General features: G+C 39.0%; 1 protein-coding gene across 2 annotated transcripts in view; it reads left to right on the top strand.

The window, feature by feature from the left end:
• Positions 1–337: 337 nt before the first annotated feature.
• LOC140945610 (probable E3 ubiquitin-protein ligase HERC4) overlaps positions 338–27334 on the top strand; it is a 31946-nt gene continuing 4949 nt past the window's right edge. The window contains exons 1-28 of one of the 2 annotated variants that reach the window (XM_073394622.1): positions 338–725; positions 1863–2025; positions 2723–2805; positions 3187–3376; positions 3612–3643; positions 3831–3922; positions 4766–4849; positions 5151–5197; positions 5407–5632; positions 7337–7467; positions 7792–7848; positions 9113–9221; positions 10332–10521; positions 13249–13298; positions 14346–14405; positions 14712–14771; positions 16198–16305; positions 17715–17759; positions 19500–19589; positions 20527–20697; positions 21213–21260; positions 21848–21943; positions 22614–22732; positions 23249–23296; positions 23967–24036; positions 24347–24429; positions 25919–26027; positions 26646–26720. In XM_073394622.1, the coding sequence (XP_073250723.1) occupies positions 494–725; positions 1863–2025; positions 2723–2805; positions 3187–3376; positions 3612–3643; positions 3831–3922; positions 4766–4849; positions 5151–5197; positions 5407–5632; positions 7337–7467; positions 7792–7848; positions 9113–9221; positions 10332–10521; positions 13249–13298; positions 14346–14405; positions 14712–14771; positions 16198–16305; positions 17715–17759; positions 19500–19589; positions 20527–20697; positions 21213–21260; positions 21848–21943; positions 22614–22732; positions 23249–23296; positions 23967–24036; positions 24347–24429; positions 25919–26027; positions 26646–26720 (2868 nt within the window). In that variant the 5' untranslated portion in view covers positions 338–493. Of the gene's footprint in view, positions 726–1862; positions 2026–2722; positions 2806–3186; positions 3377–3611; positions 3644–3830; positions 3923–4765; positions 4850–5150; positions 5198–5406; positions 5633–7336; positions 7468–7791; positions 7849–9112; positions 9222–10331; positions 10522–13248; positions 13299–14345; positions 14406–14711; positions 14772–16197; positions 16306–17714; positions 17760–19499; positions 19590–20526; positions 20698–21212; positions 21261–21847; positions 21944–22613; positions 22733–23248; positions 23297–23966; positions 24037–24346; positions 24430–25918; positions 26028–26645; positions 26721–27334 lie in introns of those variants that run through there. The other variant, XM_073394623.1, reaches the window with a different exon arrangement.

Below are 27334 nucleotides of genomic sequence, written 5' to 3'. Positions count from 1 at the left end.
ATTCACGAGAACGAAGATTGTAAATAAGCAACTACCCAGAAGCAAAAAACAAAAAGAAAAGACCGTCAAGTTGTTTCCTCAGACAAGAACCTTTGCTCTGCTTTGTCTCCTCTCACCCAGGTCTACATATATATTGATCCAAAGGTAAAATACAACGATATATAGCGTTTGCAGACCTCAGTAGTTTATTTCCCATACGTACAAGGCCTCAACTGTCGACTACCGTATGCTACATTCCACACTTTTTACGTTAGCTTGGGAGGCCTGTGATAAAATGAGTTTATTTTTGAGATCACGTGACTTTCCTACCCCCGTTATCGACTGGGGCTAGTTTCTTTCTGGAAGAAGAAAACAATATGGCGGAACGTAGAGAGAAAGGAAGTTTCCGTCAGCTTTCTGAGTCCTCTGCAGGCTAGGCTGCCGAGCGGGGAGCCTCATGGTTACGGGAATATAAACAGTAGAACTCTATACTTATGAGAAAAAAGACTTGATTATGTTTTGTTGGGGGAAAATCGCTGAAGGACAGCCTGGCTTAGGGGAAGCGGAAGACGAGCCAGTCTTGACACCGCGAAATGTCGATGTCAGTTTTGGCTCGCTATCAGAAGTTAAAGACATTGCATGTGGCTGGGAGCACACAGCTGTCTTAAAAAACGACGGTGTTGTTTACACCTGTGGTAACAGAGAAAATGGACAACTTGGACATCACAGAGAAGGAAATAAATTAGGTTAGCATACAATGTAATTTCTAGAAGTGCGTTGTTTACAGTGTAGGGAACGTTTCAGTGTTTAATTAGAATATTTACAGAGCATTGAGAAATTTTGATTTTCTGAAGTATTGCGTAATTAGCTTAAGTGATAATTTGAACAGCAAATAACTAGAAATTAGTGTGCACTGTTACTTAACAGAAAAACGGACAATTGTTTTAATACATTGATCAAATATTTTTACACATAGGTACTTGCAGAAATTGGTTATGACGATTAGAATGGTCAGTAAATTTTTACTAAACGTACGTGCAGCATATTAAACGCTTTAACCTTTAGTTCAACAAGTCCCAACAGTGATAAGTATCAGTTTTCTTCTTAAAATTCAAAACATAGTCAAGAGAAAAGATTATATTCGAGAATTAGCAAAAGATCAACTGGGGGAAAATGTTTTGATCTTTTATCAAATTCTCTTAATTAATTCATTAAAGGAAAAATGTATGGAGATCAGTTTGGAGAGTATGTGTGTGGATTTTAGGTCCTGAGGGAAACATTTAGTTTTGTTTCCTGACTCTAACTACAATGTTTAAAACATTATTTTGAGGGAAACAAACTTAACTAGTTTGTAGCCAGGGACCAGTAATTAAGTGATTTGTTTTGTAAGTTGTAAATGCTTGAATAGGTAGTCTAGCCTTTAAATGCAAATCCTGCTATAATCTCAGATCCAACTTGGGTATTTTATTACAGCCAACCAAAGGTAAGATGCTAGAAAAACTAGACAAGCGTGCCTTTCAGGCAGCAGCACCACATTTATGGAATGAGCTGCCTTTACAACTTCTAAATATAAATTCTCTGGAAATTTTAAGAACTCAACCAGGACATTCCTTTTTAGACAGTTTTTTTGAGAAGTGAATTTTAAGTTTTTAATATCATTATGTGATTTTAATACTAGTTATGAGTTATTATATTATTAGGCATGTGTTTATTTTTTATTATCAGCTTTACGGTTGACTATTTTCATATTTCATAGATATTTGAACAATAATATTAATTAGTATTACTGATCTGTATATGTAAATAGCACTATAGCATTCTCTTGTGATTTTTTTCACACTTGTTTATTGAACACAAATTTATTGTTTAATTTTGTTTCACAGCTCGGGTTGATTCCCTTGAGACTTGGACCATTAAACAAGTAGCCTGTGGGCAGATGCACACTTTAGCTGTCACAAACAAAGGACTTGTGTTTGCTTGGGGTGACAACACCAAAGGACAGCTTGGTCTCGGAAGTTCAGATACCACCTCTCATAAACATCCAAGGTGCATTGTGAATCATTTGTTTTGTTCATTTGCTTGTAGTTTTTCAGCACCCTTGCTTCCTTTTGAACCTCAGCAAAGCAATTGAAATATCTGGAGGGGGTTGGGGGTGTGTGGAGTTGGGTTTGCTAGGTATGTTGTGGAACTCATGGTATACTTTTGAAAGAATCTTCCCTGCCCTGCCCTAACCTGCCCAGCAGTTACATTTAAATTGTTAACAATTTAAACAATCAAAAGTAGGTTGAGTTTGAGTTTGAGTCTGTTTTTCCTGGGTTCAAACCTTTTACACTTAAACAATCAAATTGAGATCATAATAATCTCATTGTTCACTCACCTGAGGAAGAGATATCACTTTTGACTTTACTTATGTTGAATATATATTTAACTGGCCAGGTTGCATAATTATATTGCATCGCTCAAGATATGTCAATATACAGTGCTCCCCAACAATATTTTGTTTCTTGGTTTTAAACTCACAAACTTTAAACCTAGGACTGAATACAGGTAATTCCGTTTTAGCTTTAGAGACCTCTCCCCCACAGAATTTCCAATAACTGAGTTGGGAGTATTGTTAATTGCTTGAGAGAGGTGACAGGCTTTTTTTAAAATCTGCCCATTGTTAAAATTAACAATTTAAATAAATATAGCTGAAAAGCATCACTTGTATCAACAGCGTTTATTGCTATTTTTTATTGTCTAGAATTGTCAAGCATCTCCAGACAAATGGTTTAATGGTGACACAGGTGGCCTGCGGAGCAAGACATTCCCTAGCGCTCACAACAGGTTATACATGTAGTCCTTATTCCTGTACAATAATTGTATCTTCCTTTGTAACTGCGAAGGAGTGAGAAACTCTCAGATCCATTTTAACCTATCATCATTGTCCTTGACTCATAAACAAAAGACAAAACACTTAGTAAATTCTACTGTTACCATCGGTGTCCACTGCAGAGAGAGTATGAAATTTATGCAGCATCAATAATGCTTCTCATGCGTGACTGTTTATGTTTCGCCATTGAAGATGTCCATGTAAACATTGGTTATGAAATAATTTTCTACTTTTAACTTGTACAGGTGTAGCTTGTTTACATTATTTATATATTATTGTCCATATTAAGCCTTGTTGTGATGGTAGTTTATTCATGGTATTGTTACATCTTTTAGGTGGATATTTGTTTGCTTGGGGTGACAATAGAAATGGCCAGCTTGGTATTGGCAATTCAAGTCCCGTACATAACCTCCCAGAACATGTTTCTTCTTTAGTTGGTGTTCCGTTTGCCTTGTTATGTGCTGGTGGCTATCACAGCTTTGCATTGTCTCTTTCTGGAGCTCTCTTCAGCTGGGGAAGAAACAAGTATGTTTGCTTGGCAAACTCTACCTACAGTTATGGTACTTTGGCCTGGTAATGCAGTCCAAGTCTTAACTCAAAATTCATTTTTCATTGTGAAAGAGTCATTTTAGAATGCTATACACTGCATGCCATAATGGAAAAGAAAAAGCATTAATTATTATAATTTTAACAGTAAAAAATTTACATTAATTAAATTAATATGTATTTATTGATATTCACTGATTATCTATTTTTTCAGCTTTGGTCAACTTGGTGTAAATGATGATAAAGGTAAGATTTATATAATGTCAAATTGTTATTTTGATTCACCTAGTGCAAAATATACATGGGTATCATAATGAATATATCATACTTATAGCTGTTATTATAAACAAAGCTTAATTTAGAACAAAAATAAAATATTATTCTAAAGTAAAGCTCATCATTTTGGCATCATCTTGCCATGTGTTCCTTTCAGATCGTTCCATGCCAGTGCTTGTTAAGTCTTTACGATCCCAACGAGTAAGACATGTAGCTGCAGGGGAGTATCATACTACAGTTCTAACGGAGGTCAGTACACAAAAAGAAGCTTGTTCCTTACAGCACTGATCACAGTTTTCTCACCTTATGTTGGCTTTCCGAAAGTAAATGTTCAATTTTTGTGGAGAGTACCTTGGTTTAATCATAGTCTCTCCAATAAAGTCGGTTGGAGAAACTATGAACTGTCAAAGTTAAAATTCACCAAAAAATCCAAATCTCTTTTTGTGAAATCCTACAAAGCAATTTAGTGTCAAACTCAGAAAACAGTGAAAACCTGAAGAATTTCAGCAATGTTGATTATGTCGTGTCCAATCACAGTAAAGTTCAGCACACACAAGTAAACCTCAAAACCACAAACTAATTATTACTGTTACTCTGTTGCAGTTTAGTTTTCTCATGCCTTATTGAGTTTTCCCTCGCAACACAACATTCCATAAATATTTCTGGTTTTCATGGTTTTGTGAGTGTCACAGTTTTAGTACTGTGTCAAAGTTTTACAGAAGAGGATTTTGTTTGAGGAGACACTGTAACTTTTTGTCTACACATTCCAAGGTTAGAGTGACAAATCAAGCCATCAAAATGTCAAGTTTCTTTGATTGATTTTTGTCTAAAAAGTACTTCCAAATCGATTCTTATAAAGCCATTGCCAGCACAAACTTGAAGGTCATGAAAATGACTCAGGAATTCATCAGGTTGCTAAGGAAATCTTGATTAAATTATGAATAACATTTTCTTGACTGAGTTTTGAAGAAATTCTCCTCATCAGTACCAAAATAAGGAATGTTAGGGAGAACAGTGTGGGAGTTTTATATGGACGATTACAGTGTGGTTATATCGTTATTAAAAATTCATTATATGTACTTGATTTTATAGGATGGAGGTGTATTCACGTGTGGGTGTGGCAGCTATGGCCAACTTGGACATAACTCTAACAATCATGAGTATAACCCTAGAAAGGTAATGATCAACAACTGGCACTGTATTGAGGATCAGTTCATTGAAGATTAAAATAAAAAGTCCCTCAACTAGATGTCCCTCTTGGAAACAGTTCCTGCTTTTTTCCGTACAAAAGTATTTAGAATAAGGTCCGCCTTGCTAGCCAGTCAGTGAAAAAAGGAAAAGTGAAGAGAATGTTAAACAAACAAACAAACAAAAAAACAAACAAAAAATAAACACACACAGGCAGATGGGCCCACATCTGACTGAAGCCTTATGTTATCTGAACACATGATATTATTACTGTTCCTGTCCTTTACAGGTATTTGAGCTGATGGGAAAAGCTGTGACCCAAATTGCTTGTGGAAGGTATATTTGCACTGTGCTTGATCAATTCACCTTGCATTTTGTCATAAGCTTGATGGACGAAATGTACATGATTGTACATGTATATGTACATAGTGGAAAACTTGCTAGTGTTGTATTTTACATATAAATAAAGATTGGTTCAGCAATACAGCTGTAACTTGTGTAAAGCACTAATACAACATTTTTTTTTTCACTTTTTGTTGTTGAAGGTTGCATACACTGGCTTATGTTGCTTCATCAGGAAAACTGTACTCTTTTGGGGCAGGAGAGAATGGACAACTGGGAAACAACAGATTGTCAAGTGTCAATAGTCCCGTCCTTGTTCATAGCAGCTGGCATGTTGACACTACTGATGGAAGTAAATCAACACAACAGTCTGTGATACACAGAATTGCTGCAGGGGGAGACTTCTGTTATTTACTTGCACCAAGAAATGTTAGTAATTTATTATTACTAATTTGTAAAAGATAGAATAAAAGAAGATAAAGCCGGGCCTAAAAAATATTTTTTACTGTAAATTACTCAGAAAACTGTGAAAAACAGAAAGATTTCCTTAAAAAAAAAAAAGGTTTAAAAGGTTGATGGTTTGTTTAAAGTGGAAAGTGAACTTAGCTTATCCAGGTAGTTCACGGTCAGTCCATTCAAATAATCATAAACAATAACATTAAACACTTAATGACGGGTTCTGAGGGAAACAGTTAATTTTCTTTCCCAAGAATCTCAATTTTTCCCAAGGTGGAGCTGAGGGGCCAGTCTTAAGTGAGTTGTTATATAGCTGAAAATTTTCAGTGAAGCTGGAAATTCAGTCAACCTCACTGTAACAGTGGTCGTCAGTCAACATTTGCAGGGAACAGTGTACTGTTACCCCCTGACGTCTTAGATTTTGCAATGTTGCCTGCTAAGAGATTATGGCGGGAAACAGTTTCATGGTTAGATGTCATGTCACCTCATAGTAACCAATGATACCATGCACTATTGGGAAAAAATTCTAGCCATGTAACAAATAATCATATATAACATATATAACAGGATTAAAAACTCCAGCTAGCAGGAGTCAACCAATTGGCAAGTTACAAGCGTGCTGCTGAGGATTTGAACTCTGGCTGACCGAGAATGCTGAATGTAGTTAGAGGTCAGAGTGGGACTCAAACTGGACCTGGGATCATGGGATTGCGAGTTCAGCATGCTTGCCACTCAGCCACGCTGCCTCCCTCTGTGATAAAACTGGACCTAAGGATAGTTTTTTTACTGTGAATTACTCAGAAACCTGTGTACAGTCAACTCTCGCCTTGCGGACACCCCGCTATAACGGACACCCCGATAATACGGACAGCAGCTAAATCCCTGGCAAAAATAAATTACAGACGTTTGACTGAAATAAACTCCCGCTATTACGGACTCTCACTAATGAGGACACTAACTCGAGGTCCCCACAGTGTCCGCAATAAAGGGAGTTGACTGTAGACTAGAAATAGTTCTGAAATGTTATTGTGTGTCACGCAGGCCAGCATGAGAACACTGCCAAACTCCAAGCTGTCCAGAACTTTGCCTGTAAAATTGTTAGCAGGCCCCAGAGATACGACCATGTAACTCCCATTCTCAGGCAACTCAAGTGGCTCCCAGTTAAAAAACACCTGTGCTATCGCGATTTATTTATGTCATTTAAGTGAGTGAACTGCCTTGTCCCAGAGTATCTATCTGATCAGTTTATTAAACGCTCATCTTTATCAACCCGCAGAACTAGAGACTCACAGTTGTTAAATATTCCTTTATTTAGATCTGCAACTGGCCAAACAACTTTTTCTTATAGAATAATTTCTCTCTGCAACGCTCTGCCGCAAAATATCAAGTTAAGTCAATCGTTTGCACAATTTAAGACTATGATGAGAAAAAGACTTCTAACGAACTCTAATAGAACACAGCCAGGACAAGAACCCAGTAATAGTAATAGTTTAATCATTAGGTACTTTACTTCCTGTATTTTAATTTTTAGACACGTAGAACTTCTTGTGTTTTGTTTTATTTCATGCCATTCGATTTTGTCAAATATTTCACTGAAAAGCCCTTCGGGGACGTGAAATAAATGTCTGTATATACATATATAACACTTACCTGAACGTATTTTGGATTCTAAAACAGGGCAGCAACCGTGTATCATGTGATTTTCGAGAGCCAGACACTTCAAAGCACCTCTGGACTTTGTCTGAAACTGAATGCAGGAAAATGGTTCACCTCTTTTCTTTGGGAAATCCATCTGCAGAAGCATTGCAGTAAGTTTGTTTTTCAAATTTATGGCTGTGACAGTTAAATTTCCACATACCAATACTATTCAGGGGCACCTTAGGACAGTTTACTCCTAAATACATTGAAAACACTTTTTAGGTTAACCAGAGAACGTTTAGATCTCTAGAAATACATTCTAAGCGGCGCTATAAAATTAATTTTTGTTCTGTCATCCTAGGGAAACTTGAGTTTTTTTTCGAAATTACAAGGGTTCAGCACTATTTTCCCAAAAATTGTAGGTTGAATTTAACGTCTTACGAAATTGAGGATTTTTTTGATTCCTCCCTTCATTACATTTTCTCTCTTCACAGAAAGTTGGAGACAGTTTTTTCATCTAACGCTTGCATGTGTGGCTCATTTCTGGACGGGTAATTAACTCTTAATGTAGTGAAAGCTTAACCTGTGAATTTAGTTGTATGTACGATTAGACACTTTTTAGGCTCAATTTTCGCCGCTCTGTCGTGTCTGGTCTTGCTGAAATCTGTACAGACTTTGTGTCCTAAAAATTCCCGAAAACGCTAGAATACGGTATGTCAACATTGTTCATCTAATGATATTGAGGGCAAATTGCACTTCATCTTTGATTGTAGTCTCCACAACCGCGCAGCCGGGGTACCCTTTTGTGATGGTAGGGTCACCGTCCTTGCCAGGCTAGACAGCAGAACAGTCCGTATTTTTGCGTATTCAAGTACGCGCGAGCAGTCAAACAAAAGGTCTGGAGCGAGGCTGAAAACAGAGAGCGAGACTGGGGAGAGACGCTAGACCCTACGGGCGTGTGAGGCTTTCGCGCTGCGCGCGCGCAAGACTCTTACGCCATGCTTTACCGATTTCTTTACTGATTTTGAGAAAAAAAACCCGACTGTTTTGCAGTCTATTGCCGGGCCATCTTTTCTGCATATAAACACTTTGCTTTGCCAAGGAAGGTCAACTCGTTCAAGGCGAGACAATCAAAGTATGCGCGAGTGCTGTTTTAGACCATGGAAAGCTTAAGCAACGACGACGGCGACGGCATCGAGAACAACAAAAAGGCTATAGATTAGATTAGCAAAACAACAACTTTACATGTCCATCACGCTTTTTTGTACATTTCTTAGTCGACTACAACGTGAAAGTGCCTAATTTCACGTTTTGTCGAGGACGGGAATACAAGACAACAACTTTCTTTTTCTATTCCTGAACTTTGATACAGTCGTTCAGAATTCAACTCCAAAAAAAAATTTGCCCACATATGACGACTTAAACGAGATAGAATAAGCGCGATAAAGTTTGAGGCAGCGCGGATTCACGTTTTAAGTGACGTCTTCTTAGCCGTCGCCGTAGTTGTTGCTTAAGCTCCCTGTAATCAGAGTGTTCGTGAGCGCTGTTGTCTCGGGCGAATGGGTCAACTATTTTTTTCTCATGTAACCGCTCTCTTAAGCCAACTCAGCTGGGAGGGTGACCCTTCCTTCGGGTACAGGCTTTTTCCTTTTAAACCGGGTCTAAGAATTCAAGGAAACTGGCCTGACTGGCCCGCACCGAGCACTAGAGATACGTTTTAGCCCTGTTTTCCCGTCTGTTTGGATGTGAAACTTCCCATAAATGTTGAAAGGATTTAGGTTTACGCTATTGTTGTTTCTTTGTCTAACTTTTCAGACGAAACCATGAACAAACAAGTTCCAAAGTCCATGGAATAAATTTGGCATCGGCAAGAAGATGTTTTAGTATGCTCAACTTTATGCCACATCAATCGGTCGCTAGTAAGGTAATTGCAAATGACCGCCACATTGACATTTCATGGCTGGCCTTCATCTTAGCATGTCAATAAAGAGCTTTAGATTCTAAGACGAGGACGACTACGAGAACTAGATTTTCCCAATACTATAGTAAGTAGTGCACGCGTGCGAACCAACGTCATATTCGAGGGAAAATGTGATAGCCATCGTCATTCTACCACGAGTTTTAGCGAGAATTTTGTAGTGGCGAGAACTAGTTATCAAATGTTAGGTTTTTTACCATTTAGCGATCGGGAGAGGGCTTTAACTCCTTCAACGGAAATAAACCAACTAACTGTTGTGATGAAAAAGTACAATGGTGCTTTCCTAGGTGTTTATTTTTAGAGAACAGGCGAGAAAACTTAAAATGAAATGTCGCCCTCGTTGTCGTCTTCGTCCGCGAATCTAAATCTCTCTAATAAGTAGGGCTTCTAAGACAACTAACACATAAATTCTATGACCTTGTTGTCATATCGTCGTGAGTTGGGTTAATTGGGAGTTTACGCATCTACGATGACGACGGCAGTGAAAACGTCAGTAATAAAAATTAAGGTATTGACATTCTTTTTTTTTGTCACAGGTGTAGGCGAATGTCAAGATAAATAACAAAAAAAATTCGTCGTCGTTCATTTACGTCCCCCATAAACTGTGCAAAGTAGGCTGTTGTTTTGCTCCTAAGACTTTCTATTATTATTATTTTTTTTACGTTGTCGTTGCTTTCTTCGTGGTATTCGCGTGAACTCCTTGATATTGACGTGGATGGGTGGGGTAAGGTGATTTGCTCACTGACGTGGCAGCAGAGTCCATGATGTCCAGTCTTTTCTATTCCTTCTCAACCACTGGCTGCCAAGGGAAGTGGGGGGGGGGGGGGGAGGGCGGGATTTGCCTTGTCATTCGTCTTCTTCCCTTTCTCTTTGTTTTTCTATTCTTCCATCCCTGCAGTGCTTTCTCTTTCCTTTTCTCCTTCTCTCCCTTTATTCTCTTCTCATGCCACTTCCTTCTTTTCTGCCACGGTGGTTTCATCTTAGGATTTACATGTATCATTTTTTTAAAATTGTTTTCTCTTATCTCCCAATACCTTTATGTTCATTTGTTTTCAGATGTTTAACGCAATAAAGCAAGGTGTCGTTAACTCCCTACAGCAGCCTCCTCCTGATATCGAGGCTCTGAGGGTTTATTTGCTGCTGCCAGAATTTTCCATTTATCAAAAAGAAGAACAGTATGACGCAATTGTTATTCCATTTGGTGAAGCTATCCTGAGATTATCAGTTGATGCAGGCAAAGTGTTAAGTGAGTATAAAGAGCCTTATGCCTCATTCGCGCCAACTAAATATGCTTAATTAGTAATGGTAGCAGGACTGAGTGGAGTCCAATTCGGTCTGTAATCATACGAGTGATTAACAAAATCGGACGACCGCGTAGCGGGAGTCCGATTTGTTCAATCACGAGTATAAGTCGTATTGGACGACACGAAGTTCTGTTACCAATTTATCATAACTTCAACAAAATTTGTGATATATTAGGCTCTTTTTTTAATCAAAACACAAGAAACTCCGAGATTTTTTTGGCTAGCAGTGAAAAAAAAAAGCCATTTAAGCGCGCGTGTGATGGCGCGTACTGTCCAATTACTTAGGCATGACGCGTACTATCCTATTTAACTGTCCTATTAAGGCTGAAATCAGGACAGTTGATAGCCAATCAGATTTAAGAATTTTCTTATAGTTATGATTAAACGTCAATCATGGAAAGAAGTCTTGGGACAGTTGTACAGTTCGAACGCCTTTTAACACACGCGAAATTGTATCCGCACGCTACTAACACTGTACGTCCCTACCCCCTCCCCCCACCCCACAGACAGTGTTAAAACCGTCAAGGCACAATTCCTTTGATCTTTCAACATTGTTTTGTGTTGGGAGGGGGGAGGGGACATGGATTTGTAAAAAGACAGCACTGCTTTTTGCGACAGAACTTGTGAAACGCATAGAATTGAAGTTACGTTCTGACTGTCCCAAAGACTTTTGTCCATGATTGTAGGTTTAAAAAACAGGTACGGAAAAAACAGTCTTTTACACAGAATGCCTATGAACTTTGACATTTTACATAATTGCAATAAAAGTATAGTAAACAACTTTTAGAAAGAAAACAATTTAAACAGTTTTAACCAAACAGCATTTAAACATGTTTAAGCTTTGGCGTGAATGGGGCATAAGTGACACTGTTCCTTGTTTGACAGCGATTTTTCATATGTTCTTGAAACGACAGAGAAGAGGATTGTGTCGTTACAAAGGCTAAAGTTTGTGAAATTATGGAATTGGTTGGAATATTCAGAAAGAAATGCCAAAAATCAGACTGTTAGTGCAAACAGGTGGGAAGATCAGTGTAAGCACCGTCGTGCTCTGATAACTCCATACAAATCTTTTTAAAATTGGCTTGGATCGTATCAGGACAATTTTGGAAGGATTTGTATGGAGTCATCGGAGCATAACAGTGCTTATACTGATCTTCCCACCTATTTGCACTAACAGGATTATTTTTGGCATGGAGGCTTTCTTCGTCTTGTTGTTTCAGAATTGGCTGACCAATCCAGTAATTTTACAAATTTTATTTGTGTGACGTAATCACTTCTCGTCTCAATCAATCAATCTTTATTTAAACACGGTAAAATCCATCAGGAATTTAAAAATTAAAGATAACCTAACTATCCTAAACAAAATTCAAAACCTAACTACAACTAATCTAACTAAAACCTGTTTTTCATGAATGCCGTGTATAACATTAAAAATGAACATTAACTAATCTTTTAAATTGACTAAGAGATTCGGCTTCTCTCACATGACAGGGTAGGCTGTTCCAGAGAACTGCTCCGCTATAAGTAAAGCTGTTTTTCATGAAATTAGTTCGCGGAAATGGGACAAATAGTTTGTTAACAGAGTCCCTCAGGGAGTAACGCGTTTCATTTCGTTTAACAAACTTAGATGATAAATATTCAGGAACAAGGCCATTTAAAGACTTGTATACCATTATGGATTTCTGTATTTGAAATTGAGTGTTCAAGTCTTTCCAATCGAGTTGTCTAATCAAACGGTTAGCATCAGCATCATAGCTAGAGAAGGTTAAAACGCGAGCGGCACGGTTCTGAAGCTTCTGTAGCCTGTCAAATAATGTTTTACCACAATTACCCCAGACAAGATTGCAATAATCGAATTGAGATTGAATTAGTGAGTTGTATATATAGTGAAGGGTAGGTGGAGGGACAAAAGGTCTAATTCTTTTTATTGCTCCAATTCCGGAAGCGACCTTTTTAGATAATTTATCAATGTGTGTTTGCCACCGTAGATTTTCATCAATAAATATTCCAAGCGATTTGACAGAGGAAACGTGTTCTATCGGAACATTATTAATCGAGAGCTCAAGTGGGTTCGACAAAGTACTCAATTTTTGTCTGGAGCCAATTAGCATGAATTCAGTTTTAGAAGTGTTCAAAGTAAGTTTATTAGAAATAAGCCATTTATTTAGGTTATCTAAATCGTGACTCAGAGTTAACTGTATTGAATTCACATCAACGCCAGCATAAGTAATGTGGGTGTCATCGGCATACATTCTAGGCTGGCACGAAGTAAGGCAGTTTGGCAAGTCATTAATATAAATAAGAAATAAAAGGGGGCCAAGGATTGTTCCTTGCGGTACCCCACATTTAAGAGAGCAGATTCTAGAAAGAGAACCGTTAACAAGACATCGTTGTGTACGATTAGTTAAATACGACCTAAACCAATCAAGAGCTGTACCTTGTATTCCGTAAAGGTTCATTTTAGCTAGAAGGATATGGTGGTCTCTATTACGCACGAACAATACACGATGCTAACGTAGATAAAGCGATTTGATTGGCCGATCGAACGAAAGCAAACGCGCGTGCCTTTTGTTTGGTTCAGCGAACTTTCTCGATTCTCCATGATATCATTTTGCAATAATATTGAACAATCGAACGATGCTTTGATCATCTATGTATTTTTTTTTCAGGACGATGGTGGTCCACATTACCCTCAACATATTTTTTCCACACAATGAAGGTTTGAATATTTCAAATAACTTGTTAGCGTCTTGAAGTTAGCATGATATTTCACTGAATGAGGAAGGTTTTGGTTACAACACCCTACAAACAGAGCCTCCTCCCTTTGCCTTTTTGAGTTAAGAGGGGGAAAGGAGGCTCTACCTGAATCGCGTCAACCTTTGAAGTCACCGCAGCTCAAACCTCTGAACTAATCAATCTTTTGTTAAAACAGGTCAGATTTATTCGAGTGCGAGTACCCGCTATTTGATAAAGCGATGGTCACAATCGAGCCCGCACGAGCAAGTGCTCGGCTATTAGACCTAAACTGTGTCCTAGCAACATGCCGCGCATGCTCAACAAAGATCTTATCTGATTTATGCAGAGTCTTTCTCAAGCATCTTTTTTCTTACCCTGCGAGCAGAGCCTTCCTTAATTTGTCTTCTTGAGTGAGGAGGACAAAAGGAGGCTCTACCTAAATCGCGTAGAATCTTTGCTGAATTAGCCACAGCCCAATCATCTGGACTAGTCAACCTTGTTTTCTCTCGTCAAACTGTTTTTTTTGTCTCGAATGCGAGCATAGGTTTATTGAGAAACCGATAGTCATAACCGAGCCTGCTGTAGCAAGCAGACGGCTTTTAGGTCTGGTCGCGAAACTATATCCTAGCAACATGCCGCGCATGCTCAACAAAGATCTTATTTGATCCATGCAGTCTTTCTCAAGCATCTTTTTTCTCACCCTGCGAGAAGAGCCTCCTTTTGTCTTTTTTAATGAGGAGGAGAAAAGGAGGCTCTGCCTGAATGGCATCAAACCTTTGAGGTGGCCGCAGCCCGAACCGATCTCTGAGTGAGTTTATACTAAGAATCAATATTCATCTGATCAATGCCGTTCACTTATCTTTTACATCCAGTTCGCCTCAGATTTATCAAGTTCATCAAAACTATTCTAATCCAGCTACACTGCATAAGTCGATCCTCCAGTTCCCATATTTTAATTTCATGAGTTACAAGGTCCACCATTTTTATACCGAGCGGTCAATAAACCGTAGTTTTCTGTGTTTTATTTTAGATGTTTCAAGACTGTGTCAAGTACTTACTTCATTTCCCTCCTCCAAAGTTGAAGGACGAGGTAATTCAGTATTCCTGTTGATTATTATTCTAAGATTACCAACATATCACGGTGAACAACTACTGAACATTGCAAAATAGTGGTGTGAACCGGTGGGTTTGAACCGACGATAGACTATTCCAAGCCCAAGTTGGTGACTTTGTTTTCAAGATTGAGGGAACGGTCTATTGACACTTATGAGGAAACTAATAGACCTTTATCACGCGTCGTAAAAGCAAATAATTTTTACTTGTCTAGACTAGTTTATGTATAGTTTTGACGATAATTTAACGTTAAGATTAATGTGGTAAAAAATTTGCTTTTCAGGCAATACGACGGCAAGCAGGACTGGCAAATTGTTTAGGGGTCTTGGAGCAACTTCATCTGGTAAGTTTAAAACCAATTCGCCTGAAGCACGTAGCTAACGTTTGATTATTAAAGTGGCTCTTCGCTGTACAAGTCCCCTACTGGAGAAAAATATTAATGTCTCCTTCCTTTCAATCAGGTCATTTGCGCCAGCCGCATGAATGTCTAGCAACTTGCAGTTATCATTGAAAGGTGTATCTTTATCGTCGTTTGTTATTATTAAGACCCTAAGCACCGGTCCTGATTCAGAAGAGAGCCTGTAGCCTGAATTTCAGACATTCCTTCCAGTCGCATACTCCTCTCACGCGTCCCCTCACTCGTGAGAGAGTGCGATTCGAGGGTATGTCAGAAATTCAGGCTAGTAGAAATGGCCCCTGCACAATGTTTTTATTCTCCATCGTGTGGGAAGCCAACCATAATCAGTCGTCCTTAAGCAAAGTATCACAATCAAAACATCAGGGACTTTAAGATTTGAGAAGGACGACGGCGGCGAACACGTCACTTAACAAGGGAATTCGCGTTCTTTTAATCAGTTTCATCGCGATTATTTTAACTCGCTTACTTTGTCAAATTGTCGAATTATCCTGAATTTGAATTTCTAATAACAATATTCAAAAATGGAAAGAAAGTTTCGTCGTTGCTTGCTTACGTCGTCCATAGAAACTGAAGTTAGGTTTTTTTTATGTCGTAGTCGTGCAGTGACGGCAAACAAATGTACAAAAAAATTGATTGTTGTTGTTTTGCTAATTATTTTTACTGCTTTTTTGACATTCTCGTTTCCGTCGTCGTCATCGGTTCTTATTAGGGAGCTTTAGCAACGACGACGGCGACGGCAACCAGGACGTCCAAAAAGCAATAGGTTTATTATGCAAAACAACAACTTTGCACGTGCATCACGCTTTTTTGTACATTTCTTTACCGTCCTTGCACGACTACGACGTGAAAATGCCTAACTGAAAGTTTTACGGAGGACGTAAACAAGCGACGACGAATCTCTTTTTCTCTCTCTAAACTTGAGTGCGGTCCTCAAGAAATCAACTCCGGGAAATTCGCCTACACTTGCCATTTTCAATAAATTGGAATAAACTCGACAAAGATTGAAAAAACGGGAATTCATTTTAAAACTGACGTTTTCGCTGCCGCTGCCGTCGTCGATGCTAAAGCTCCCTAATGACCTTTAAAACGATGGCCCGACGGACCTTTTGAACTGTCATTTTCTTTCTACCCTTTTGTAGGTTTTTATGTACTAATTTTTTTTAGTGAATTTTAAAGCAAGCAGGCCATTATAAGAAAACCCCCCATGGCCACAATCATTTCTGTCAAAGCTCAAGAAGTATTTAATTTTTTGCAGAGTATTCGTGTCACTGCCTAACTGTGCAGCTGTGCGTTTTCTAAAGACTTCAAAAATAGTAGATGATTAAATGCCGATTTTATACAAATTCTACAGGTTAACACGGAATCGGGTGATATTGTGCCATTCAATCAGTTTTACATCCCTGAGATTCAACAAACTATCGATATCAGAGCTGACTACTACAACTGGGTTCAGCATCAGGTAACTAGAACAACAAAAACAACAAGCTAGAACAACAATAACAACAACTACAACAGAAATGGTATAGGAAAGCTACAGTGTCATGTTTACATTGCTTGCGGCCGGCACGGGGGGTACTTGGGTCAATTTTTGCTGGGTATGTGCCGCTGGCCTCTTTAAACCCCTACCCCATTATAGTCTATTGTCTGGCCAGTAATAGAACCCATAATTAATTTTTGGGCATATGTAATTTTGGCAATCTCAACTTATTCATTTTCTATCACCTTTTTAAAACGCGAATCTTCCCATTTCAAAATCTTTTCTTACCTGGTTTTTCTTAATTCCAAATCTTCAAAATGTGCGACCCCATTCTATCAAGTCTCTTGAAAATGCAACCCGACGCAATCTTGGATTGAAGGAAATAATAAACATGGGCTGGCCGTTCCAATCCACCCAGAAGCTGATTTTATATCGAAACTGGTAGTTGTGTTTTGTTTACTTGATGCTATTACGAAGTCAAATCGCACCAGAATGAAATTTTCTCTTCGGTACAGTAACCGTGGTATGTCACGTTTGGGTATGACGGTATGACATTTTCTGGTGGTGGTATCGTGTAAACGAATATGAAGCTACGAGAGGGAACCGGGGTAAAATCTTGTCGGTTTCATTAATTCGCTCCGGCATCCCGTAAACAGTCTACAAAATCTAAGCCTGAGAAAACAGCCGACATTCCGCGACGCCTCGACTGGTTTCCCCACGAAATTACGTCTGACGAACGACTGCAGAAATTACATACTGATGTAGTGTCACTACGCAGATCTGGGTAGTGCTTCTGATTGGTTGAGGCAAATTTCCCTCGCGGCACAACCAATCAGAGTACACTACCCAGATCTGGGTGGTGCACGTCATCAGTGTGAAATTTCTGCTGTCGTTCCTCACACGTTAGAGCAATTTTCGTTTGACCTTGATATGAAAACGCGCGGACGAAACAGAAACAGCAAACGAACGGAAATAGAGCGATTTTGATTGGTTTATCGAACGGATACAAACGCGCGTGGCTTTTGGTTGGTTAAGCGAATGCTCGGGTGAAAAATACTTCATGCCCGAGAACTTTCCAGAAATCAACCGATACTTCGCTTTGACGTCATATTGCAACACGATTGGCTAATCGAACAATGCCTTCTCCATATTAGGGTTTTCTTTGGCGGGAAAACGGAGAGGCCATGTTTCGGTCTTTGATAAAACAAATAACGAACGCTTACCGAAACCAGTTTTCAAGGTCATACGAAATCGCTCTATTTCCCGGGGTAATCGCGAAATGTCGGTTGTTTTCTCAGGCTACCAAATCCTAGATCCAGTCCAGAAAAGGCCAACTGAACCTCCAGCAGTTTGCCTGCAGCTTTTTTTCACCTGCTTCTCCTTTTGTTTAGATTGTGACAAACCTTCAAGAATTACGGCACCACCTGTATCACGTGGTAGGCCTTTCATTTTCAAAAGCTCGTTCAACCAATTCCATATATGGCAGCATGCAGATCGCCATTGCCACGTGACTTACTGCTTGTTTCACAACGTGAAAGAAATGGGCCATTTCCGAGTTTCCAAACCCCTCACTTTCAAAATGAGGTTAAATGCAAAACCTGTCATGTGAAAATGAGTTTCATTTGTGTAACAAGTAAATTTCATTTTTGTATCGGACTTTGCACTTATCCTCGGTTTCAAAAAGAGGCTGCGGCAACTCGTAACTCGCCTATTCAGGCTTGGCTGCGATTCAAACCTCTATTAGAGACCTTTAGATTCTAGGACGAGGACGAGGACAGAATTTGACTTGAAATCCGTATACCTTTTATACATACGTGATTTGACCTAAAAACCCTATACCCTTCATACATATTTCGGACAAGATTTGACTTGAAAACCCTCTACCTTTCATACATACTTCGGACGAGATTTGACGTGAAAACCCGATTTGACTTGAAAACCCTCCTTTCATACATACTTCGCATCATTTTAACGGTTTTACACGTTGTATATAGCTCCTCGCGAGATATTTTCTCATCCCCAGTGAAGCCGTTTAAAAACAGCTGTTTAAGACCTCACTAAAACAGTAGTTATTTTGTTATTTTTAATTTTTAATCATTCTCCTGAAGGACAACATGAACAGATTACCGAAAAGCTTTATTACACTTTTTTTTGCCTCCCAAATTTGCATGGTTATTTGTATTGAGGAAGTTAAGCCCTCTCCCTATCGCAAAACGATAAAACTTTTAACGTTTGATAACTTGTTCCCGCCACTAATACACTCTCGCTTAAACCCGTAGCGGAATGACGACGGCTATCACGTTTTCCCGCCAAAATGACGCTGGTTCACACGCGCGCACTGCTTAGTGTTGAGAAAATCTCGTTCTCGTCATTGGATGTAATAAAAGGTCTCTTATAAGTTATTCAAGCCAACTGGAGAGCAGGTCAATCGTGTGTCCATCATATACCCAATAGTGGTGATAAATAGCCTGTGTTGCAGACGTAATCTAACCGCGGTTAGTAACGTCTGCGAAGCGGTGCCGCTATCCTTGTTCTGTGCCGCCCACGGACTTGACGAATTACCGGAAATGCATTGAATTTCCCTTCAACCTGATCAGCAAATCGACAATGGATTTTGTAACAGGCCAATCATGGCGCGCTCTGAAATCCTGTTGGGATTGGACAGGCATTTAAGCGCTGTTTCGCGTACAAACTTGACCAGGCCCCAGTAGTTCAAAAGGCGGATAACGCTATCCACTGGATAAATCTCTACCCAATGGAAAACGACATTGGTTTCGCTAATGCTTATCCGCTGGATAGTGATTCATCCGGCGGATAGCACCATTTAGCATTTGAGCAGCTAGTGCCAGAACTTTAGTTCTGCCTGTGGCGTAGGCTATTGATAAAAACCATGGAATACATGGCATGATTCATTTTTTAATTGCGGGTGAAACAGATGATTGTAGAAGTAGTCCGTATTCCTATCCTTGTAAATACCCCTTTATGTGACCGTTTTTGTTTCATCTGTAGTTCAGTTATGATCTATTTCATATATTCCCGGTCTTTGTGTACCTCGTCGCTTTAGAAGCGTACATTTATTGTAAATTCTTACACAACGAATAAAAATGTGTCTAAATTATTTTAAGTAGTACGATGATCATAAAGTTTGGTTACGATGGTGTGATTTTCCTTTACAGCAAACGTTTTCTTTCTGTCGTTACCCATTTGTGTTTGACGCTGAAGCCAAAACTACGTTAATGCAAACCGATGCTGTAATGCAGATGCAAGTAAGTCTAGACAACACTTAGATATACATGTACATCCGCCAATAACTGAGTGTGACGTCAAGATTGCTAAATTTTGGCCAAGGTTTTGCCCCCTTTCCTCGTTTGAAAAAGTAGAATAACATAAAATAAAATCAGTTAAGGATTTACCATAGGGGCATTTTTTTTTTTTGGCGGAGATGTTACAGGGTGGAAATCCCGGAGCGAGAAGGATATGTCTACCTTGTTTGTTTGAGTGGCCAATCATAAGACAAGTCTCTTGCTCACGAAGCCAGTGCTAGAATCATCGCGTTCGTCAGAACGTTTCCTACTGTTGTTGTTCCTGTGGTACAAAGCCACAAATTTTTCGAGGTATCGGGGGCGACTGCGAATAAGCTGCCCCCACTGATTTTAGCAGGGGCATCTCGGCCGGGAAACTGGACTCCTTTCGACTCGCTTTCGTTTCCGTAAGTGACGAACGCGGATCCGTAATCAATGATTACCTCTAGTATTTAACATAACAATAGCAGCGTACTAAAGTTTAATTGAAGGTACTGCAAAACCGTGCAGTTTGCTAAGGTAGGCTATCGCTTTTAGACAAATGCAGCTAGCCAAAGCAGCTTGCACTACCGCCATGCTTAGCCATTTTTGCAATTTACTAAGACGATGTGGACGCGAAGCTGTTTGGAAACTTAAGGCGGATTTCTACTGTCGCTTAATTGGTTCGTGCGTAAGCACGTAAAGTGTACGTGCCTAAATAAAGTAGAGGCAATGTATGGATGCTTCCGTAAACGAAAAAGTTAAACCTCTCTCTCAACTTTGACGCTTACGCTCGGTCTTGGATGCGTTACCTCTTGCGTATGCACGTAACAATAACGCGACAGTGAAGATCCACCCTTCAGACTCTGAGGTATCTTACTTCGGTTGGTATATTCATCGTTCTCTCCTTTCTGTTTTTCAGTCAGCTGTTGAGGAGGTGAACCGCCGAAATGTTCAGTCAATGGTATCGCAAATGCCTATTGACCCTGTTAATCCAATATTGGTCATCGTGGTTAAGAGAGAGAATATTGTCGACCACACACTAAATCAGATTATGAAGTGTGGACCGTACGATTTAAAGAAACCTCTGAAGGTAATAGGTAGTTTTAGCAACTTAGCGATTAACTTGAACGATAAGAATAATCTTCTCACGATGCATGCGCGAGTTCGTGACAAAACGCGAAAGGACTGAATGCGACTTCCGGTTTTCAAGTCGTTAGATCTGCGCGCTCCGACGTCACTCTTGTTAAACATGGTTCTCTTAAAAATGTGGATGATCTTGAGGACAAAGCTTATATGTTGCATTGGCCATTTCGAAGTTGTGGGTTACGATGATTCGGTGATGTGGCATAATTTCTGCATCAAGTGGTTCACGTTTTTGTAAATACTTCTTAGTTAAGTTTAAACATTGTAATTAGTAATTAGCTAACTTTGTAATTAGTATTAGATTAAGTGTTGTAATTAGTTATTATAAATAATGTAATATGATCATTGTTCCTGAAAAGCCCCTTTGGGGAGGTAACAACAAAAATTCAGCTTCTTACCGTATATCACGGGTTCTTGTATGCTGTTTAGTACTGTATTCAAAGATCGGACTTTTTTTGGCAGGTTGTGTTTGTCGGCGAAGAGGGTGTAGATGCTGGCGGTGTTAGGAAGGTAACATTATGTAACATTCAAGTGAATGGTTCGTCACGCAAGGGAAGGAACGCGTGACCAAGCCCTAAGAACGTCTACGTGGGAGACTACATTCATAACCGTTGGAGACTATAAGCAGTGATTAAATACCTATATTCAATTCCAAAACGCGTATTTCAAGGGAAAGAATCGTTTCGCTGTGAGTCCTCAGCCATTTGGCAAATGTGAAGCTCTTCGTCAATTCTAAGCCATAATGATTTAGACCCTGAGTTTTGGAGCTGCAGGTCAATGTTGTTGTTCTATGCTACCATCCAAACTAAACAGGTTTCCTTGAATAAACTTTATCAGGGTTGTGCTCTAGCAGCGCCCGGGGGCCCCTGACCCTTACTTTTGCTCTTGAGCGACTAGAAAATCTTATTATTTCATAGAAATCCTATGCTCTACACCCTGGATTTCACAGGTTCCGGCAGAGCAGTGGGCTCCCTTCAATCTTTCTTAGAGCTCAGCCTGGTATAAATACAGCCTTTTTTTAAAAAAAAAAAAAAAACTGTTATTTTCTCCTTTTTAAACTTCGAATTAATCGGAATGTCTTTATTCAATGTATTTAGGAATTCTTTCTACTGCTTCTGACTGAGATTTTGGACCCCAAATATGGCATGTTTACATTAATTGAAGAATCAAACACTATCTGGTTTAACGACTTGGTAAGATATATTAGAAACATAATTCATTTTAACGTTAAAAGCCGACGTTTCGGTATCATCATGACACCATTCTCAAGGCAAAATGAATAAGTAATGCGAAGATTTGATTTCTATAGTCTCTACAAATTAGCATAATAATTTGTAGAGACCATAGAAATCAAATCTTCGCATTACTTATTCATTTTGCCTTGAGAATGGTGTCATGATGATACCGAAACGTCGGCTTTTAATGTTAATATTCGCTTGCTTATGTTTTAAGAAATCGTTAGTGATCAATAATTTATTTTAACACATTTATTTCCCAGGAAAATCTAAAACCAAAGTCGAGAAAAAAAAAATCAAATCCTCATAAGATTTCATGTCAGAACCATGTGCCATGTTAGGATGTATATAAAATTACTCCTCAGTTGCTTTGAAAGAGTGGTCTAACAGTAGGTTTTCACCCTGAGACTAAAAAAACTTAAAAACATTTTGTACTTTATAATAAACAGTACCACTGAAAAGTAGTGCTCAGTAGCTTTTAGAGGACGGTCATAAGAGGATTGCAGCCATACATACTAAAACGTTTCAGCATATATATAGTCATAAATAAAGTGCTGGTCGGTATCTGATTATTCCTTAGTTATAGTATGAAAGAATATGTCAACAATCATGTTTTGTTTTCTTGCAGACGTTTGAAGAAAATCCAATGTTCTTACTGATTGGTGTTATTTGCGGTCTTGCCATTTACAACTCTACCATCATCGATCTGAGGTTTCCGCCTGTTTTATACAAAAAGCTTTTGCGAAGGTAATTTCAGTACTTATACAGCCATGTACTCTTAATCTTGTGATAGGATATCGTAAGTAAAGTAAAACATTCTTCAGAGAGTCACCAATGGGACAGAGCTACGTGTTCCAAAGATACCCAAACATAGAGGGTTGATCGTACTTCAAGAATGGGCACAAACAAAAGTTGTCGCGAGATATCAGTGGATTGGCAGCTTGATTGACAGCTTTGTTCTAGCAAAATAAATTGAATCTACCTTACACACCCTCTCTTTGCTCGGCTGAGGCACACTTTGGGAATCCCAGCGGTACCAACAGTCGACCTTCGCTTTTGAATTTATCGTACGCTGTCATTTTTAATTTTCTGAGGTCATTTTCATGGTTTTGGTCGTTATTGCGTACTTCTTACAAAAAATATATATATTCTTTTTTCGACAAGAATGGCCTGTCGAATGACTCCACGCTCGCCTTTCTTGGACTCTGTGAATAATTCAGTCACTTTTGTATTGTATTGTTTTGTTGTGTTTGTTTCTCCCAGAAAGCCAAACCTGGATGACTTCAGAGGGTTTAAACCTTCAATTGCTAAGTATGCATTTTTTGATTGAAATTTTTATAATTATGTATAAAAATCAGTGGCCATGTCGCACTAGTTCATTGTCAACCGGCCAAAACTTGACATCAAATGCATCATTCCTCTGCGCGTTTTTACATTGCTCCTCGGTCTTTGATAATCAGAGGAAATACTCCGTTTTATGTTTGGTATATTACTTCTCTGTGTTGGAATATTAGATGGCAAACTTGTCCTCATGTAAATATATTACTTATCGGTGTTTCAATATCAGTTGAAACAGTCCAGGTGTTGATACACAATTCCTCAGTGGCTGAATATCAGATCAAACACTCCGCTCATGTATCATATATGTCATGTCTCTGTATTGGGATATTATAGGAAATACTCCCTTTTGTGTTAAATATATTTCTTGTCAGTGTTGTAAAGTCACATACAAAAATATTTATCACTCCTTGGTGTTTAGATATCAGACGAAACACCCCTTCTCGTCATTGATTCTTAATTTCACTGCCTCTAATGAAAGATAAAACAGTCTTTCAGTGTTTGACAAGCGTCATGCAAATAGCCACCGGTTCTGCAAATAAAACGTTTAAGCCGAAGCCCCGAATCGAAAACGCGTCGGTGTATAATCATTGAGAACACACACCTCCTTATTTTTCTTGGCTTATTCCATTACACTCAACAGAAATCTCCAATATTTGCTGGATTATCCTGACGAAGATGATATTGTTGACGCATTTGGTCTCAATTTCCAGGTAAGCTTCGTTGTCGTTTTTTCGTAATCTTGTTCTTCGTAGAATAAGTGCGATTGTCAACACCTAATAAACTTCTTTTTTTTCTTTTTCTGGTTCAGAGATGGTGTTTGGACATGCTCTGATTTTTTAAAGTATAAGACATTCAAAAAGTTTGTAGTGTACTTCAAGTTCCAAACAAGCACAGTTATCTTCACGACATGTTTTCCTTGGTAGAGTAGGTGGTTTCACCTGTTGTTAAGCAACTAAGAAAGTTAGCACTCGACTCGACCTCAGCCTTTCCAACTAACTGACTTGGTGTCTGTTTTTTTAGATCGTCCGTGAGAGATACGGGGCACTAGAATATGTTGATTTGATTCCTGATGGAGGAAACACACCAGTTAATGCTGAAAACAGGTATGTGACTGACGATAACGAAACAGCAAGTGTTAAGGGTTTAAGGGTTAAAGATTTGTTTATATAGTGGAAAGTGCACTTAGCTTATCCAGCTAGCTTACAGGCACACCACTCAGATAATAAGAAATAAATAATCCAAATATAAAAGGATTAAAAATCACATCTGGCAGGAGGCAACCAGTTAGCTATTTACACACGTGGTGAGGATCTGAACTCGACACGACCGAGAACATTAATTCAGAGTGTGATTACAGCGAGACTCGAACCCGGGACCTCCGGATTGCCAGACGGACGCGCTAGCCTCTCGGCCATGCTGCCTCCCTGTCTTATGCTTGTTCTTACCACAGACCCGTTTCTCCAAAGTCTCGGGAACCCTATTTTACTGGCCCGAAAACCTAAAAAACAAAAGCGCGGTTCCCGAATCTAACAAATCGGTGCATTTTTTTGCATGCTAATAGTTCAGTCATATTATCTGCAAAACTATTGAAAGTTCGATTTTGAATGTAAAAGACAACAGCTTTTCGGACCCGATGATAATAGGCCATTTGAACGATAATGTCATTTTACTACTATGAGCAGATGACAGAATCCTTAGGGGGTTTGCCTTCTTGTTTAAGTTAGGGCTTTTGTGATTTAAAGCTCGCTGGGATTACCAAATTTAAATATGAAAGGAAAAACGAAAAGGATTGTGGTCGTAGTAGTGAAATGACGCCAAAGTGCAAATGGCCTATTATTGGGAAGCAGGCCCCAGGAACCAATGAAAAAAAAGGAGTCACTTCAAAAGAAGAAGACTGAAAATGATTGTTCGCATAAGCTCCGAGGTGAATAGAATTGTAGTGAAAATGATGTGCGCTTCGACAACCTGTGCGGAATTCGTTACTTGGCCTATGTTTTCACATTATTTTTTTTGCGTCAAAGTTTTTCCATCCGTCCTGCTACCTTAACAATAGAGAGTAAAACACTCGAATAGGAACATCCATATCATCGAATAGGAACATCCATATCATCAGCGTTAAAAGTAACTCATGGCGTCCCGCAGGGATCTATTCTCCGGCCCTTGTTATTTAGTTTTTACATAACACCTAGACAGTACATTTAAAAAGAGCTTCGACTGCACAGAGATCATTTTTCTATCGCGCAATAGTATATAATTAAACGTAAACATCGTGCCCGTAGGGAACTTTGGGCATCTATACTTTGACTTATGTAATGTTTTTAACATCAAATCTACTTTAGTTCATCTTAATAATTTTTCGTAGTTTTTTAAGAGTACTGTTATTAGGTTTTCTTCTAATAATTGTAAATTAACATTGAAAATCCCAGTGTGGGACATGTTTTAAATAAACTTATTGTACTGTATTGACTCCCCTCTGGGTTTCCCTCGGGACTACAATCAATCACACTCGAACTACTTATGTACCTTTCCCTTGTCGAGTGACTGAAACATTTTGTGACTCATCAGCCAGTTGTGTCTCTTACTTGCTTCTAGACAGCAATATGTCGATGTATATATTGATTACTACTTAAACAAGTCAGTGGACAAACAGTTTCATGCTTTTTCGATGGGTTTTCACCGAGTTTGTGGTGGTAAAGTCATGGTATGTTGAGGATAATTTTGTCTGTATAACATTGATATGCTCGATGAGAAACAATGTTGTTATCACCCGGCTTATCCCTTTAAGCCGCAATATTCTCCAAACTGATCTCCATACATTTTCTTGAAGAATTACCTAAGAGAATTTGATAAAAGATTACAGCATCATTTCATTTATTTCATTTTATTGATTATCATAATCTTTTCTCTCTATATGGATACTGACGGGGGAAAATTGTTTCTAGTCCAAACGGTTGTATTACGATACCGCAAAGAGCTGAGTCGGGACATGTCTTGTCAAACAGGCAACAGTCTTGGACAGAATTTAGTTTTTGCCATGTCACATAACAACTCTAGATAGGCCATTTTAACGCCTAATTTAACTGTAGTACATTCTCGTGTCTTCTTCTCATCGATTACTAGGTTTGTTTGAAACGAGCACTTGAAAAACTCTTTTCCAAATTTATGCTGGAATCAGTGGCCCCAAAAAGTATTTAGTATGTAGTATTTTCGAAAGCTATTAATTATATTCGACAAATCGAAGTGTCGTATGTTTTTGTTCTAAATCATTGTAGTGTTTAATGGAGTGGTGTTTGGTTTTTCTTTATTCTAAACATGACAGGAATTCTTTCATCCTGAAGAGTTGATGCAGATGGTAGTAGGATGTCAAGAATATGATTTCAAGGAACTTGAAAAGGTAGCAGGTGTTATTGTGGTGTAACGATACCGTAGATGCTCGTGAGCAGTTAGGCAACGGTATGCTCACATTGTACCAGAAATCTTTGCGCCGACACGAAAACCATGTGGTACAAGGCTTTTGTTCACACATACGGTCGGTGATTTTGGTGCGAATTTCTGTAACCTGCGCCGCTCCGATCGTGAATAAAAAATTTAAAAAATAAGCGGTGCCAACTTTCCTCACTTGAAGCCAATTACTGAATTGCGGAGGAACAAGAGAGGTGAGATCGGACGTCACCATGTAAAGGCGCACCCTCGCAGCCACGTCAGTCCATGTGTTGATCACAACCTCGCCCACCCAGACCGATGTCGGCACAAGTCAGATAGACCATGACATCGGGGCCTACGTCCCCTACTCATTTCCAACAATGTATTCATTTCGAACAATGTCACGGGTTCTTTTACGTCCTCTTCCAACTGAAGGGGATCGTCACATATCAAACACAGGTTTCTGCCACCCTTAGTCGCAGTGTGAACACGTATTCGAACCGTAGCGGAAGTAAATGCGTAGGACCCACTGAGACAGAATTAAATATTCAGAAGTGTGGATTGGGATTTAGTACTAGTACTAAG

This window comes from Porites lutea, chromosome 8 (genome assembly GCF_958299795.1).
Source record: "Porites lutea chromosome 8, jaPorLute2.1, whole genome shotgun sequence".
In the NCBI taxonomy this organism is placed as follows: domain Eukaryota; kingdom Metazoa; phylum Cnidaria; class Anthozoa; order Scleractinia; family Poritidae; genus Porites; species Porites lutea.
This window is presented reverse-complemented; position numbering and strand designations above follow the sequence as displayed.